The 18317-nt window shown below is 42.1% G+C and overlaps 1 protein-coding gene across 2 annotated transcripts in view; it reads right to left on the bottom strand.

Moving 5' to 3' along the window:
* SEMA3A (semaphorin 3A) overlaps positions 1–18317 on the bottom strand; it is a 314404-nt gene that overhangs the window by 178337 nt on the left and 117750 nt on the right. For both annotated transcript variants that reach the window (XM_033957570.1, XM_033957569.1), the window contains exon 4: positions 5217–5336. In XM_033957570.1, coding sequence (XP_033813461.1) covers positions 5217–5336 — 120 coding nt within the window. The remainder of the gene's footprint in view (positions 1–5216; positions 5337–18317) is intronic.

Consider the following 18317-nt stretch of genomic DNA (forward strand, 5'->3'; position numbering starts at 1 on the left):
GACTGGATTGCGGACCTCGAGAAGGGACTTTGACACCCCAAGCCATCTCAATGATGGACTTTTCTTTTAGGAAATTATCCAAATCTTTTTAAAACCCCACTAAGCTAACTGATATTTTTTTAGTGGACTCCTGGCCTCATCTTGATATTTGTGGCTCTACTTGTGTTCTGCTGAACAATTTGCATGCTGACATGAGAGAAAGCCATATACCATAATGACGTTTAATCGAAATATACCCCGGTGTGGTTCATGATCTACAGTGTGCAGAAAATTTGCACTACTCTCTACTTTGGAGTTACTACATCTATGGGGTAATTGAGACGTCCTGTCCAGTGGACGGTGCCTTTCCCTTGGTGTTACAGCATATTCATGCAGACATGTATGGTTTTAGTCCACTCCTCACACAATGTATATTACCATTTTTAAGGAGTGATTACACTTAGTACAAGTGATTTGCTTTGATTATCCTTTGGGAAAAGCAGGAGGGTGAAATGATTCATTCCACAAGTCCCTTTCTGCTCATTTTAAAATGCTGGAGAAGCCTAGTGGTTAGAGCAACAGAGCGAGTGTTAGGAAAATGATAGATCAGATCTCCACTGTCGCTTCTTGTAACCTTGAGCAAGCCACTTAACCCTTCACTGCCTTAAGATTGTTAAGTCCTCCAGGTGCAGAGAAATACCTAACATACCTGAGCATAATTTGCCTTGAAATATTACTGAAAGCTGCGAGCTAAATCCATAAAGAAATATGATGCCAATACTGAATTATGTTTATCTGCAAACTCAAGTCCTTAATTATCAAAGTCTACAACAAGCTTTAACATGACTTGTTTTCTTAGTGACAGCACCAGAAACCAAAGACATTTATTTAGTCACAAAGCAAGCAGATCAGGAGAAGTTATTGTGTGGGTGTAGATATATATTTTTTGTCATGGTCCATAATAATTATTCAGTCTCAGGTCAGGTCAGATAATTCATAAAAACAAGTGTTGGCCAACACCAACAGATCATCAATACCAGTCTAGATCACCTTTCTGCAGGTGCCAGGCATAGTTAACAACCATTTTTAAAAAAGTAAAGTTCAAGGCACTGAGAAGAAGTGTTTCCCATAGGATGCAAAACCTTATTTAGGATCTGTGAGCTTTAATTATACATGTGAAATGTTCCGTGGCATGCAGGAGCACAGGTTTCACCGCCTGCTAGAAGTCAATGACAGAGGTCTTTTCATTTCTCATTTGTGTTCTATGAATTACATCACTGAAAACTAGAATTTTCTATACCAAATTCCTTATGTGCATTTATTTCTCCACCAAGACCTATCTCTATGTATTCAACTTAAAAATCATTGTGCTATATGGAAGACATTTTGGACAAAATACACAAAACAACTGGCCTCAACTGCCTTCAAATATTTTAATGTAAACGTTCATTGCAAGCCCCCAATGTGGAAGCCGTGAACATAGTTAATGTAATAAGAAAAATATCTCAGAATAGAGGAAACAACTGCCCTAAAAGTCTGTACAGTGCTTATGATTTCAACAGAAGACAATGCATGTTTTACTAATTACAGGGCCTTCGTTAGGATGTGAAATAACATCCAGATGAGAGCGATACTACTCAAGGGAGCAGTTCATTGGAAATACTCTCTGGTGGTCCATTCCTTTCCAGCAGGTTGCTTCCTTCAGTAGGATTCTTAATTCTTTGTTTCAAATTCAAAAGGTCACAAATCAGGCAGTTTTCAACATGATCCCTGCAATATTAACTGATTGTCATGTAAACATCAAATTTTTCTGCAGGGATCATATGGAAAATTGCCTCATCTGTGACCTTTTGAATGATGGCTACAAATCATGCCAGTTCAGAAGGCTCCAGACAACTCACACCTGGCAAAGTGCATGAAAATACCACTTAACAAGAAGAGAAATAAGAGTCTCAAAGCATGACCCTTAAGTAACGGAATGAGAGCATGAGCCATATAGGGAATCCCAATAACAGTGGCTCAGCAGATGGTCTCATGGAGCAACCAGTCAACCACTGTTATTGGGAAGTCCTATATGGCTCATGCTCTCATTCCGTTACTTAAGGGTCCCTTATGCTGTAAAGTACCATGCTGGGACAGATTGAAGGTCCATCAAGGCCGGTATCCTCTTTAAAACAATATAATTGACGTCCTATTGGCTACCGCTTTCCGTTCAAGATTTTCATCATTACACATAATGTATGAAATAAAACATTGTATATATTTATAATAATTAGAAAAACTGAAATTCATATTGGATAATGCATGCGGCAGACAGCAGTAAAAGAGTTAATAGCATGATATCTAGGAGAAAATATTCTATGCTAACCCCCCCATCCCCATCCTTCCCTTAGTGCCCTAAGCAGGTGCTTGTTTTGCTTAATGGTTAATCCAGGGCTGGATAGGTAAGCACTGAATATCATCGTGAAACCAGCAGAGTGCCAAAACAGCTCCCAAATAGCCAATTTTCAGTTTAACGCTAAACAGGATATGATATCAAAATAGTTTACATATTATATACATATACTTAATTTGTTCCTGGGGCAAAGGGGGTTAAGTGACTTATCCATCGTCAAAGGGAGCAGCAGTGGGAATCAAATCCAGCTCTCCTGGTTCTCAGGCCATTGCACTAACCACTAGGTTACTTCTCTACTCATTGGGGGCAGGAGAAAAGCCCCCTCACTCTCGCCCCTTGCAGCTGGTCTTTGCAAATTGGGAGGGGGGTTTCTCTCCTGCCCCAATGACCTCCACAGACCACCAGGGACATCAGGTAGGCCCAGACCTCAGGGGGTTGGGGATAATGGGCTCATTCGGGGGAAGGGGAGGCCTTTAATTTCTAAGCTGTAGAAACGCATGCATGTTGAAAGTTCTCCAGACGCGGCCAGAGCGCGGGACTTTCCAAAACCCAGTCAAACTGCTGGGTTTTGGAAAGTCTGGACAGTTCTTTAAAAAGAGGACATGTCTGGGTTTCCCCCGATATCTGGTAACCCTAGTTAGGAGCGAGAAAGTGCTATTTTGGAGGCTGGGACAGGGATCAGGAGGAATGGGCTTTAAAGATATAATATAGTTATGCAGGTCCCAGGCAATATTCATCTGGGGCCACACAACTGTCTTATGTGAGCATAGGCTCCGGCAGCAATCCCCAGCAAATTTAGCCACTAATATTCAGTGCTGTCTATCATTCAACTAGTTTCTAATCCAGTTCTCCATCTTGAAACCTTCCTCCAGATTGTTCAGTTTATTTATGAGCCTCTTACATGGAACATTATCAGAAGATTTGCTGAAATAATATGAAAAACATACCCAGACCATTCTAAGGATGAGCCTTTCTTTCTGATGAAAAGAGCATGCACGTGTATGCCCAGAGACCGTATGGGGAACCATTCACATTAAATATATATTGGATTGGTGCCCGGTCAGGGCCTGACACTGAATATTGGGAGCTAATCTATGTTCCTGTTGATGGTAAGCATTTAAAATAGCATTGGCTGCTGCCAACTGAATACCAGGGGGAGTGTTTCTAAAGTGTGAGCGCTCCAGACTGGTTTGGCCTGAGATAACAGCCAAAGCAGGGAAGTGGCACATGAAAGTCTGAGACCTGGATTTCAAAAATGACAACTTTAGTTACTTCTTTGCTCCATAAGACACACCCTAAATTTAGAGGAGGAAAACAAGAAAAAAACCCATTCTGAACCAAATTCTCCCTGCCAGGCTCTGTACCCTGTCCCCTCTCTGGTGGTCTAGTGGTAGGCTGGGACAGGGCAAAGAGCAGGCACGGCTAGTAGCTGGCTGGAAGGCAGGCAGGGACAGGGCAGGCAGGACTAGTGGCTGGCAGACAGGGCCCCTCACCCCGAGGGAAGTTGGCAGGCAGGCAGGGCTAGTAGCTGGCAGACAGGGCACAGGGCAGGCAGGGCTAGTAGCTGGCAGGCAGGCAGGGACAGGGCAGGCAGGGCTAGTGGCTGGCAGACAGGGCCCCCCACCCTGAGGCAATCAAGCAGGCAGGCCCCGGTACCTTTTAAAAAATTCTGCCATCCAGTGCTGCATGGCAGGAGCTTTCAGCGCTCCTGCCCTTCCCTCAGCTGACTCCAAAATTCTTGCAGCAGCGTCAGAGAAGAGCATGCAAATGAGGGGAACAGCATGCAAAGTAGGCAGGAACCCGATTCACAAAACAAATTTGGGACACCGATTGGGCTGGCCGATCAAGAGAAGAAGTGACTGCTGGGGACCAGTCGCACACGTCTCTGCCGACTCAACTGCTCCATTGCCGCCCTGCTCTCTGCCCCGATCTTCCAGCCCTGCTTTCTCCCCCGTGTCTTCTCTGCTCCTAGCCCTGGATCTCTGCCGCCTTCCCTGCAGTGTAAACCTGCGGGCTCGCACTGCAGGGAAGGTGCAGAGAGCAGGGCATGACCAGCTGACAGTGTCGGCAAAAGGGAAGCAGCTGCTGCTACCGGGGACAGTCCTTCCCTGGGAGAGCAGGAGAGTCGGGGCCTGCAAATACAAAATAAAAAAACAGACACAAAACGCATGCGCAGACCATCTGCAGGGAAAGCAGATGGTCTGCGCATGTGTCAGGATCGCACACTAGCGATCCTCCGGCCGCCCTCATTACAATATTTGGTCAGGCCTGCTGGAATGAGCCCCAGATCGGACCCGGAAGTCAGGTAGGTGAATTTAGCCCTAAGTGACAGGCCAAGTTTATGGTATTCTAGACACCTGCCTATGCATATACCCCCTTTCAGTCTGGCACTATGGCATTTGGGCACTACCTCTAAGATTGTCCCATTTACATTTTCATGATGGAGTTGACTCTTGTCATTAAGATGTAGTTTTTATGCGCATAAGCAAATAATAACACAAGCATATCAGATACGTTTTAAAACAGAAGGGAATGCAGATGCTTTCTTCTAAAAACTACCCCGCAGAATTAATGCACTTATATTCACATTTGATCACAAGCTTTCTGGGTTATTTTATGCATATAAATGTAAACCCCCGGAATGCCTCTCAATAAGTTCACATTTGTACATTTAAATGCATATGAAATCCACAGCTTTATAAGCATCTATTTCCACGACACAGCTCTGGTCCTTAAAATTCCTCTTAAAGTGGCATTATGTCACAAAAGTAGAGACTAAATCCTTGATCTTTAACGCAGGACACAGTTAAATAACAGCGGAGAGACGCTGAAAAAGTATTACCTCAGGATGGCGTCCAACTTGAATATAGGTGCACAGTGGGTGAAAGGCCCCAGTTCCACAGGCGTACAAGTGGGTTTGATTGTAAACCTTAAGCACCTTGATGAAATTAGCGCATTCTCTCTATAAAACAAAGAAACCAAGAAACATTAAAATGATGATTCGTTCATGCGATTAATGTAAAAAAGAGTACACAGGTTCCAACATCTCACATTTCAACCTGTTACATCTGTTTCCCCACAAATCTACATGTTAAGCGATAAGATGGTAAGATTATAATCGCATATGTGCGAAATCTGCATGCAAAGTTATCTCTGTAAAAGTAAATGGCATTCCTACTCCTTTGCTGAAAACTACTCAAGGAGGATATGGACAAATGGCCCATCCATTGGCAGCATTCACTATCCCCTCCTCTCCCTAAAAGATCCCATGTGCCTATTCCACACCTTCTTGAATTCAGACACAGTCTCTGTCTCGACCACCTCTTCCGGGAGACTGAATGCACTGAACACTAGAGTTGTCTGTTTGTTGAACTGGTTAATGGTCTCCAGATAACATGACGCGGTCCAGAAACTGGCAACTCTGATTTAATGCCAAAAAATGCAGGGTCATGCACTTGGCCTGCAAACATCCAAGAGAACAGTATAGTATAGGAGGCAAAGGACTTCTGTGTATGACTGAAGAGCAGGACTCGGGGGTGATTGTGTCCGGCAAAACAGGTAGAAAAGGTGACGGTCAAAGCCAGGAGGATGCTTGGGTGCACAAGGAGAGGAATGGCCAGTAGGAAAAGGGAGACAGTGCCGCTGTATAAGTCTCTGGTGAGGCCCCATTTGGAACACTGCGCAATTTTGGAGACCCCACTTTCAAAAAGATATAAATAGGATGGTGTCGGTCCAGAGGGCTGCTACGAAATTGGTTTTGGCTCAGACTTAGAGACCTTAAGATGTATACTCTGGAAGAAAGACAGGAGAGAGGGGATATGACAGAGATATTTACAGTTCTCTGTGGCATTCATGTACAAGAAATAAGCCTTTTTCAAATGAAGAAAAACTCCATCGTGAGAGGGCATAGGATGAAGTTAAGAGGTGATAGGCTCAGGAGTAATTTAAGGAAATACTTTCTTACAGAAAGAGTGGTAGATGCATGTACAGTCTCCTGGAAGAGGAGGTGGAGACATAGACTGTGTCTGAATTCAAGAAAGCTTGGGATCTCTTAGAGAGAGGAAGAGATAATAGTTACTGAGGATGGGCAGACTGGATGGGCCATTTGGCCTTTATCTGCCATCGTGTTTCTAGGACCCATGATGCATCCTACCTGTTGCTCCACTGCAATATTCAACCCAGCTTAAGGGATAACCATCTGTCTTTAGAAGATTTACTGAAGTGCAAAATATTTTGTTCACCTCCATGTTTCCCAGAATGGAGACCATATTTCTTATTAGAACATAAGAGTTGCCATACTGGGACAAACCACTGGTCCATCAAGACCAGTATCCTGTTTTCAACAGTGGCCAACCCACATCCCAAGTAACTGACAAGATCATAAAGAGTAAAACAGACCTGTAATACGGTCAGACCACTCCCTAGCACATTTCGCCCTGTACTGGCAAGAACACCAAATAAGAAAATAAAAGACAAAAGAATTACCAAAGAAACAAGAGGTAAAATAGTGAGACTTATTTTACATTTGAGGATTGTTCCTAAGGAATCCCATATACCATCTTCCGTGTTTTATAGGAAGCCTCTGCTTGCCCTGGATCGGTAGCATGAAATGTGGCTATTCCTTGGGTTTTAGCCAGGTACTTGGGGCCTGGATCGGCCACCATGAGAATGAGCTATTGGGCTTCATGGACGATTGGTCTGACCCAGTAAGGTTATTCTTATGTTCAAACCATATAACATCATAAACATTCACCTGCATGAACACAAACCAGGATATCTATGTCATAAACCCTAATGAAGTGATGTAAATCCTGGACATGGATAGGCTCTTCTAAATTGTAAATCGCATTGAACTCTTTCTGGGACATATTAGTAATCCATAAATACTCATATAATGTAATAAATAAGCAGTGGATTTCCCAAGTCCATTCTAATAATGATGTATTGACTTTTCTTTTAGGAAGTTATCCAAACCTTTTTTAAACCCTGCTAAGCTAACTGATTTCACCACATTCTCCAGCAACAAATTTCAGAATTTAATTAAACGTTATGTAAAGAAATAGTTTGTTTTAAATCTACTACTTAGTAGCTTCATCGCATGCCCCCTAGTCCTAGTATTTTTGGAAAGAGTGAACATGTGATCTACCCTCTCCACTCCACTCAGTATTTTATAAACCTCTATCATATCACCTCTGAGCCATATCTCCTCTTGCGTCTTTACAAATTCAAGTTTTAAGTTTATTATTTATTTGATATACCGCCTATCATAACATCTAAGTGGTTTACAATAAATTTACAAAAAGCGTATTTATTAAAATGGAATTTTAAAAAAAGAATCATTACAGGAATGCACAGACAAAAAGTAACAATGACCGGAGACAAAAAGTGGGGAGAGGGAAAAATACAATATTCACAAAAGAAAAATGAATGTTCTGTGCCGATAGTGATTAGATCTTCTTAGATAGTATATGCATCATTAAACTAAAAGGTTTTTAGATTCGTCTTATATATTAGTAAGGATATTTCTTGTCTAAGATGGCTTGGAAGGGCGTTCCATAATGTAGGAGAAATTTTGTGTCAGCAGCAAATAATTATCTCACTAGTTATTTCCATCTCTAGATCACCTATAAATATGTTTAAAAGCAACGGTCCCAGCACAGAACCCTGTGGAATCCCACTATTTACCCGCAGAATCCAGAGTCCTCTTCAAGTTGGCTTGTTTTTGCTACAAAGCTATCTTTGGGAGTCTTCCAGCTTACCTAATCTCCCAGTTCTCCCCCAACGAGTCCAACAAGAGCACTCGCAGAACAAACCTATTTAATTACCCCTCCTTGAAATCTTACCGATACAAAAAGTTTCTAGATAGAATGTTATCATTCCAGGCAGCCAGGCTGAACACATGGCTTGGAAAGCCCATACTTGAGGCCACTCCATACGCAGACTTTAGAAAATCCCTGAAAACTCGACTGTTTAACAAATTCTAAATTCCCATACCCAACTCTTCCTCGCCATGACCCTTCCACCTCGCCCCCTAATTCCAAGGCCCAAAACTAATTATACTTTTCACCTTGAATCTCATGTACTGACATAATGTATCTTTATTGTAACCCACCGGCACCCCATGTACTGACAAAACGTATCTTTATTGTAACCCATGTACTGACTAAATGTATCTTTATGGTAACCCACCTGTATCCCTTATACTGACAAAATGCACCTTGATAGTAAACCACTTGTATTGTAACCCACTTGCATCCTATGTACTGACAAAATATACCTTTACTGTAACCCACTTGTAACCCATGTACTGACAAAATGAATCTTTAATGTAACCCACTTGCATCCTATGTACTGACTAAACGTATCTTTATTGTAAACCACTTCAAACTTCACGGTATAGCGGTATATAAGAAATAAATTATTATTATTCTCCATTGAGAATATTGACCATTTAAAACTACTCTTTGCTTTCTGTCTTTCAACCTATTCTCAATCCATAAAAAGACGTTACCTCCTATCCCGTGACTTTCATGAGGTGCTTTGTCAAATGGCTTTTGGAAATCCAAATACACAATATCAACTGGCTTACCTTTATCCACATGTTTATTCATCTCTTCGAAGAAATGTACTAGATTGATGAGGCAAGATTTCCCTTGACTAAAACCATGTTGGCTTTGTCTTGGTAATCCACGCCATGGAAATATCAAGTTCACTAGCATTCCTTCAAGCTTTATCAAATATAGCAAGAACCCATACCCCCCCTCAGTCCTCTCCCTTTTCCCAACCCCCCAACCCCAAGGGAAGATGACCAGTCATCCTAAGGAAGGAAACTTTAGGAATCGAGGGTGAATGCCTTATGTCACCGTAAATCATTGATAATCATGCTATGAATCCAAGGAGGGAGAGAGGGAAGATACGGGTCCCATATCTGAATAAAAAGTCAGGTACATTTAGATGTCCGACGAGCCTCCCAAGCCTCAAAAAGCAGCAAACGATGGAGTTGATTCCTCCAATGCCCAAAACTGGGAGGGTCACCCTGCCCCCAATGCTGCATAACACATTTATGACCTTTTTTTAAAAAGAATGTCCCCATGAAACAATCTCAACTCACACGCTGGCAGGAATGGGGATATTTTGCAAGGAACTGCAGATTACTGGCATGTTTTTACGTGGCAGCTATTTGTATATTCATTGAATAACGAATCCCCCAGTTAATGTTGTGGGCATGAGGCTTTCTGCACCAGCCCCCTTTAAAGGGATTTCCAGCAAAATACCTGCTTTTCATGGCATCACTTCATACAGTGGCCTAAAGAGAAGCAAATATCTTAGCCTGCTCTGTTTGCAGCTGAGCTAAACGGTTAGAGAAGAACATAAGACTAGCCTTACTGGGTCAGACCAATGGTCCAACTTACTCTAAACTATGTCCCTACAATATTTCTGGGAACATTCCCTTTATCTGCTTTACCGAACATTTGCCAGCCTAGCACTGAAAGGAAGGTACTTATCCGATAACATCTGACAATAACTGCTGAAGTCCTTTTCTGCATTCGTGGGCATAGCCTGACCTCACACGCCTGCAACTATTCCACCCTAACCAACGTTAGAATGTTCTTTTTACCTGATGTTTGTTGGCATGGAGAAAAACGATATTATGTTTTACAAAATGGATTAGTAAGGCATATGAGTTACCAAGGTGTGGTGCTGGAATAGGAAACCTAAGAGCAAAAGCATGTGGGAGCAGGTAGAGAACCAGGGGAGTGAGGGTTCAAATCCCGCTCATACTTTTTGAGAAGTCACGGGGACATAAGTCTTCTGGCGACAGAGGATTATTCTCTTATGGCAAGCTGCTATATTTTAAAAAAGGAGCTACATCCCAAATCTCATTGTTTAACTAAAGAACAAAGAAACAAAGGGAGACACCTTTATAATCAGGATTCCCGTGACTCTGAGATCAAGTGTGTGGAGAATTCAAAGACTGGTTGGACCCCCAAATCATAAGTGAAAGCCCCACTAATGTATCTCTATCTCTAAAATGTTTAAAAAGTTGAGACCCTTTGAGATTTCAGCACAAAAATTTTCATACCACATCATTTCCTGTATCGGTTCTGGGTATGACCATTCTAATTCATTTATTTTGGGAGGGGGGGGAGGGGATTGGCACACACATAAGAATATAAGAATAGCCTTACTCAATGGTCCATCAAGCCCAGTAGCCCGTTCAATCCAGGTCACTAGTACCTGGCCAAAACCCAAGGAGCAGTAACATTCCCTACAGAATCACAAAGAATAGCAAGATTCCGGAATCCCAAAGAGTAACAACATTCCATACAGAATCCGAAAGAAGAACAAGATTCCATGCTACCAATCCAGGGCAAGCAGAGGCTTCTCCCATGTCTTTCTCAATAACAGACTATGGACTTTTCCTCCAGGAACTTGTCCAAACCTTTCTTAAAGCCACACATTGAACTTGTTGCTAACGGCAGTGAACAGCTAGAGGTGCGGGGGAAGGGAAGGGGGGTGGAGTGAGAAGAGGCTGCTCTGCCAATCGCTCTGTTAGTGGATTACTGTCTACTGTTTATCATTCTCACGCTTTTGAGCGCCTGATGAAGACACATTATTTATGTGTCGAAACACTGGCCGTGTCGAGCTGAGCTGTAATCTATCTTATGTGATTCTCCAATAAAGTTTGTGTGTTCCTGAGGAAGGACTATCCTTCCATCCTCAGTTTAATCTGCTGGCGCCCAACTTGCTCGCCAGGAATGGTTTCAGGAGCCTCCCCTTATAGCATAGCATTGGGCGACAATACTTTTTGCCACTCAGATTTGGGCACCTTTACTGAATCCAAGTCAACATGGACTTATCACTTAGGCCCAGATTCTCTAAAACAGTGTTCTTCAACCGCCGGTCTATGGTGCGATCAGTGGGGTGTTATCTTCGAGCCAGCTCCCTCTCCCTAACTGATTCAGTGCACAAAGCCACGGGCAGTGGCTCCTATGGCATCCTGCGCCTGAACCGGAAGCCTTCTCTTTGACATTGCAACGTCAGAGGGAAGGCTTCCAGATGAGGCACGGGACGTGCAAGGTGCAATTAGTACTATTATGGGGGGTGGTGTCTGGGGTGGAGATTGGGTAGAGATGGGCGGGGTCTGGCCCACGACTTAGCCCAGTGTTCTTCAGCTGCTGGTCCACAGAATAATTCTTTTATTTCTGCCGGTCCATAGGTGTAAAAAGGTTGAAAAACACTGCTCTAAACGGTGCTGTTCTTGGCATCCGCCTTAAAAGCGGCCGCCGATCACACATCAATCACACAAAGGTGCCGTTGAGAGAATTGTGCTGTAGGTGCCTTGTAATCTCTCTGAATACCACTTTTAAATAATGTTTTGGACTTAACTGATTGGATCTGCGCCTAAGTAAAGGCATTATTTATAGAATATGGACCTATGCGTCCTCATATTAAATTCTCTTTTTAAGGACAAAATGCTAACCAAAGATGTAAAAGAACCTTTATTTACTTATTAGGATTGATTTATTTACCACCTTTTTGAAGGAGTTTTACTCAAGACAGTGTATTGCAAAGATGTAAACTCTTCCCATTCACCCACTATGAATTCTGCTTTCATAAAAATACATGAGATTCATTACTGAACGCATTTTGAATACATCTATTTCCAGGTGAAAGAATAAAGCCGCCAAAAGATGATCAAGTAGGAAGAAATCCCAGAGCAATCCCGGGACTCCCAGTGCAAACTGATTATGTTCTGCAGACCTTTCCTGGACAGTTACAAAAATAAAGTCTAGCCAACTGTCAAAACATTTCTTCCATGATGGAAACTTCAAGCAACATCGAGGTGTTTAGATTCTGGTCTCAGCACTTAGTCGCAGTTCTTGCTTTGTATATTTGTCTTCTTCAGAGGTGGCATTTGCTTATTTACTAGTTTCATCTTCCACATGATGGATTCCTTCAATCGCTGCCTTCATTTCATAGGAAAAGAGTTGGGACTCATGTGTACAATCTCTGTTTTCACTGACTTATGACATTAAACTCACTGTATGACGAAAAGGGAGCATTTGCTCAGTATTGACAGGGTATAAACATCCAGTGAAAGATCCTTCTCAGTTTTAAGTTATTAGTCCTTTAAATCAATAATTTTTAATTGGAAACAACTTGACCAAAATCTGTCACAAAATTTGAGACCATTAAAAAAAAAAAAAAATCAACTATATTTGACATTATTAGGTGAAGAACTGATCTAAATATTCAAGTCAGCTGATAACCAGACATTAGCACTGAAGAGCCAGGTACCGAGGTGATCACCAGCAGTATTTGGAGACCATAAGAACATAAGAATAGCCTTACTGGGTCAGACCAATGGTCCATCAAGCACAGTAGCCCATTCTCACGGTGGCCAATCCAGGTCACTAGTACCTGGCCAAAACCCAAGGAGTAGCAACATCCCATACCGAATCCTAAAATATAGCAAGATTCCGGAATCCCAAAGAATAACAAGATTCTAGAATCCCAAAGAGTGGCAACATTCCATACAGAATCCCAAAGAATAGCAAGATTCCGGAATCCCAAAGAGTAACAAGATTCTAGAATCTCAAAGAGTAGCAACATTCCATACAGAATCCCAAAGAATAGCAAGATTCCGGAATCCCAAAGAGTAACAAGATTCTAGAATCTCAAAGAGTAGCAACATTCCATACCGAATCCTAAAATATAGCAAGATTCCGGAATCCCAAAGAGTAACAAGATTCTAGAATCCCAAAGAGTGGCAACATTCCATACAGAATCCCAAAGAAAAGCAAGATTCCGGAATCCCAAAGAGTAACAAGATTCTAGAATCTCAAAGAGTAGCAACATTCCATACAGAATCCCAAAGAATAGCAAGATTCCGGAATCCCAAAGAGTAACAAGATTCTAGAATCCCAAAGAGTGGCAACATTCCATACAGAATCCCAAAGAATAGCAAGATTCCGGAATCCCAAAGAGTAACAAAATTCTAGAACCCCACAGAGTAGCGACATTCCATGCTACCGATCCAGGGCAAGCAGTGGCTTCCCCCATGTCTTTCTCAATAACAGACTATGGACTTTTCCTCCAGGAAATTGTCCAAACCTTTCTTAAAACCAGCTACGCTATCCGCTGTTACCACAACCTCTGGCATTAGTATCCGCTCATTGAGACAGTCTTCCTGCAGATACAGATGCTGAATGTACCGATATCCAAATACATTCTGGCTCCACCCAGGCTCTATCCCCATAGTACCCAGGCAATCTGCAGGGATAACAAGATAATGCTGTTGAAAATACTCCTTATCCAGGTCATTGAATCCTCAGAAAATCTGAAACTTTCTTCACCTTTAATGCTCTCTAATACCCTAATATAGGTGCTATCCTAGACTCAAAATTAACCTTCTAATCACAGGTTTCTACCACTGTACAGCGATGTTATTACAAATTACGCCTTATCAATTCACTATTTCATCTTCTACTTCCCTCAGCAATTAATAGTCTCGTTCATTCGCTGGTTTTTAGTACATTTGATTATTGTAATTCTCTGTATTACAGCATCAGATGTAAAGACATTCACCATTTACAACTATTTCAAAATACTTCTTTAAAATTAATAACCGGGGAAAAGATATTTGATCATATGTCACTCCACTCTGAAAATCAGCTCATTGGTTGCCTATTAATCATCTTTTAACATACTGTATAAGATTTTGCTTTTGGCTTTTCTGCTGGATCTCCGCCTTATCTCGACAATTATCTGATACCATGCCTGCTTCGTTCACTCCATCACATACGCTTCCACCAGAATGTCCTCCCTAATCCCATTAAGTCTGAATCCAATTTAGAAGGTTTCAAATCACTTTTAAAATCTTTTTTCCATTAAATTATTAAAATCAACTCTATAAGCTTTTTAGAAAATGAAAAGGGTCAATAATTATTTTGTAGATCACTGGGATGGTCCAGTTTTCTGTTTTTTTGTAAACCGCATCGATCTGAGAGGTTTTGCGGTCTAGACATGGAATGTAACTAACAGCTTCGATTCATATTCAGGCAAGGCTCAGTATGGAATTAGAAGCACGCATTTAAGGCTCCTTTTAAAAAGGTGCGCGCACTAGCCGAAAAATCACCGCCTGCTTAAAAGGAGGCGGTAGTGGCTAGAGTGGCATTGCAAAAGGAGTCCTTAATATTTAAAATTAAATTACATCTAAATTTGAACTTTATCATATTTTATTTGGTTTTAACTGTCTAAAATGGAACTTCACACGTTCCTTTATTGGACCTTAAAATTTCACTCTATTTTAACATTTATATTAAGGGGTCCTTTTACATAGGCGCTAAAACGACTAACGCGCTTATGTAATAATAATAATAATAATAACTTTATTTTTGTATACTGCAATACCACAAAACTGTTCAGAGCGGTTTACAGGTTAAGAATATCAGAAAACAGTTCAGAGCAATTTATGCAATGAAGGTACAGAGAATTAGTTAAACCAGTGACAATTACAAAATGATCCAATAACTGTTGCAAGGGGGGTGCAGAAAGGGGAAAGGAAAAACAACCGGGGAAGAAGGGGCGGAACGGGAGGGAGGGAGGCGAGGTTGGGATTATTCGTTTGGTAGGGAGGGCGGGGGTTATTAAACCGCCTAGATGCATCTGCCAATACTAGCCGTGGTGCTGAAGACTGGGCCATAAACTGAGCGGTTTATTCGGACATTCACTGCACTTTGTTTTGGGCATTTTCAGATGTCATAAGAGTTGCCACACTGGCACAGACTGAAGGTCCAACAAGTCCAGTTTTAGTAGCTGACTCTATCCTATGGTTTTCATTGACTCAAAATTATTTAAATTTATGGAATACTCATATACAGCTTAACCCTCCCCCCCCCCCCAATTAAAAAAAACTGGTTTTCAAATGAAAATGAATGAATTGGTCAGGACAAAGCGATTGGCTTTAATTAATCAAAGGCAGTCGGCAGACTTCAAACTGGCTCAGACGAACTTGGCCCATCAGTACTCGAAGAAATCCAGAGGTCAGCAGGGGGAATTCCCAGTGATGCAAGAAGCAAATGGACCTCTCCAGGTTTCGTTTGATTATTCAGCCTTGGCCAGCCCAGATTAGGGATTATAATACATAAAGCCATTGGGGGGACACAAATCAGACAGTTTTTTGTCAAAACTGGGGCAATGCTTACAGATGTTTCACTTGAATAAATTAAAAGGTGATGCCCAGAAAATGGTACTCAGGATCTAGCAGAAGTTTGCTATTTCTCCCTATCCGAGTTGGGGGTTGGATTGGCTTCCAGTAAAATGTCGGGGAGTTTGGGCTGATGCAGAATTACTGTGAGAACAGGTATTGTGTGCTGGTCTCTGCCTGTTGCAGCCTTTTCTCCAGCTGACGGATTTAACTGGTTCATGCTTTTCTGATAAGTAGTACTGACTATTATAGTCTATAGGACCAGCAGATAAGGCATTTCTAACTTGCACAAAATACTCCAGCTGAAAGAATGACACAGGAACACATTTTGCCCGTCCCCGCAGGAACTCAATTTTCCCATCCTGTCCCCGTGAGTTTTGTCACTGTCCCGTTCCTGTCAGCTCTGCCTTAACTGCACAAGCCTCAAACACGTAGGATTTGAAAGTGTTTGAGGCTTGTGCAGATGAGGACGGAGCTTAGGCATTGGTGGAATGAAGCATTATGACATCATAATCTGAGCTCTAGAATGTTGCTACTTAGGATTTTAAAGTGTCTGAGGCTTGTGCAGATGAGGACGGAGCTTAGGCATTGGTGGAATGAGACATTATGACATCACAATCTCAGCTTTAGAATGTTGCTTCTTAGGATTTTAAAGCGTTTGAGGCTTGGGCAGATGAGGACAGAGCTTGCAGGAAGAGGGCAGGGATAGGAAAAAAACCTCTCCAGGACAGGACGGGAAACATTTCCCTGCTGGGACGGGGGGAATTTTGTCCCTGTGTCATTCTCTACTCCAGTTCACTTTCTGTGAGTAAAGAAAAAAGTTTTGATCACATTTCTCTTTGATTATTATCTTTTCACTGGCTTCCGGTGGTATTAAATCTCTTTCTGGATTTGTTAGTCTCTCTGTGATGAGGGTGCTACTCACACTCCTATGCAAGACTATTCCACATAGTATCCCCCACAGGGTTACCATATGGCTCCAGAAAGGAGGGCAGATAGAGACATCTGGGTTGAAAGCAATGGAAGTAAAACCTGGCATCCTTTTCCTGGAGCCATATGGTAACCCTAGCTATGAGTCCACTGCCCTACTTACTTCCTGGCTGAATACTGATTTGTCGTTCCATCATATCTCAGTTAATTACCTTCCTCGGCTTTCAATAATTTGGATCCACTGCAGTACTTGCTTTCCATAAAAGCTAATGGCAATAACCAAGCCCACTATTTCATTACATTACATTACATTAGGGATTTCTATTCCGCCTGTGCCTTGCGGTTCTAGGCGGATTACAATATAGAAAATATCTGGGCATTTCCAGTAGAATTACATATCAGGATAAGAGTAAGTTACAGGAACAGTAAAGGATTATGATACTTCAATTTCACAGAAGATAATACAAATCACAGAAGATAATACATATAACAGAAGATAATACATATCACAGAAGGTAATACATGTCAACTGAATCAAGTTAACTCGGGTGTAGTGTAAAAGAGTTACAGTACATTCTGGATCACAGACAAAGAGATGCTATAGGTGGGTGTTTCCAAAGGCGTTGATTGGGAACTCATTGGGTGGTGGTTAGGGTGATGGGAGATATTTTTTGAACAGTAGTGTTTTCATATTTCATATGTGTTATGTACTAAAACCCAAGCTGTACTATCCTAATGAAAAGGATCGTCTCAAGGGGTTGTGGAACCTTGTCTCCACTTTTTCAAGGAACATGTTCTCATGGCTGTGGCACCCTCAAATTTTGCTGTCCTGAGCTTAGTAAGAAAAGCCAACAGTGAGCATTCTGCGCTTAAATAGCAAGAATGGATGGCCATGAAGAGCACTGTGGAAGGAGAGAATGGCTCCTGGTAGGAATACACTATCCAAAGCTCATGTGTGTAGACACTATTTACCAAGAGCTTTCTTCAACCAGACTCAGGTCTCTCAGGGCATCACTCTGAACTGCTGCTGAGTGGCCCTATAGTCTATTTTTAACCATCAAAGATGAGCAAGCTGCCAGGAATGGAGCTGTAGTTGTAAACGAGAAGTATCAGGCTTCTAACACTGCAGAAGAGATAAACCAGAAAGACTCAGAGCAGCACTGCTCTGTCAAGAGGTCCTGAGAAGGGTCCTAGAGTAAGTGCTGATTGACTAGAGAGCTAGATAACGCTACTCAGTAGCCCAGAGTTTTTCTTATCAGGTGTGTGAAGATCAGAGTCTAAGCACTTTGCTTTTCTCTCCCCGTGTGTGGGTGAATATCACAGCACAGCACTGCTTTACGCCTTACAGTTCACAGCTGTTAGGCAATTTAATAATGGGACCAGGGTTGGGGGCATGAAGGCCGGCCTGGCCATAATAGATGATCAGGAGCTGGGGACAAGACTGGAGAGACACCAAGGAAGAGTACTGCACTTGAAACTTTTGAAGTTGAAGAGCATGGGAACTTGAAATTCAGAGGAGAACACCAACTAGAGCCTGGGGGGGACAGGGGGAGATCAGAAGAAAGTGGGAATTGGGGAGAGGTATGGGGGTGGATGAGAAATTTAGGAGAAACATCATTTGGGTACTAGAATGGGAATACATTCTGATAGATCAGGTGGGAACTGGAAGATTGAGGCACAGAGGAAAGGGACTGGTTCATTTGGTATGGATGGATAGGTGGGCCAGTAACTGTAGAAATGGTTGAACAGGGATTGGGAAATAGGGATGGGGGAATGAGGGTGAATAGCTACTAGAAAGAG

Source organism: Geotrypetes seraphini, chromosome 9 (assembly GCF_902459505.1).
Source record: "Geotrypetes seraphini chromosome 9, aGeoSer1.1, whole genome shotgun sequence".
Taxonomy (NCBI): domain Eukaryota; kingdom Metazoa; phylum Chordata; class Amphibia; order Gymnophiona; family Dermophiidae; genus Geotrypetes; species Geotrypetes seraphini.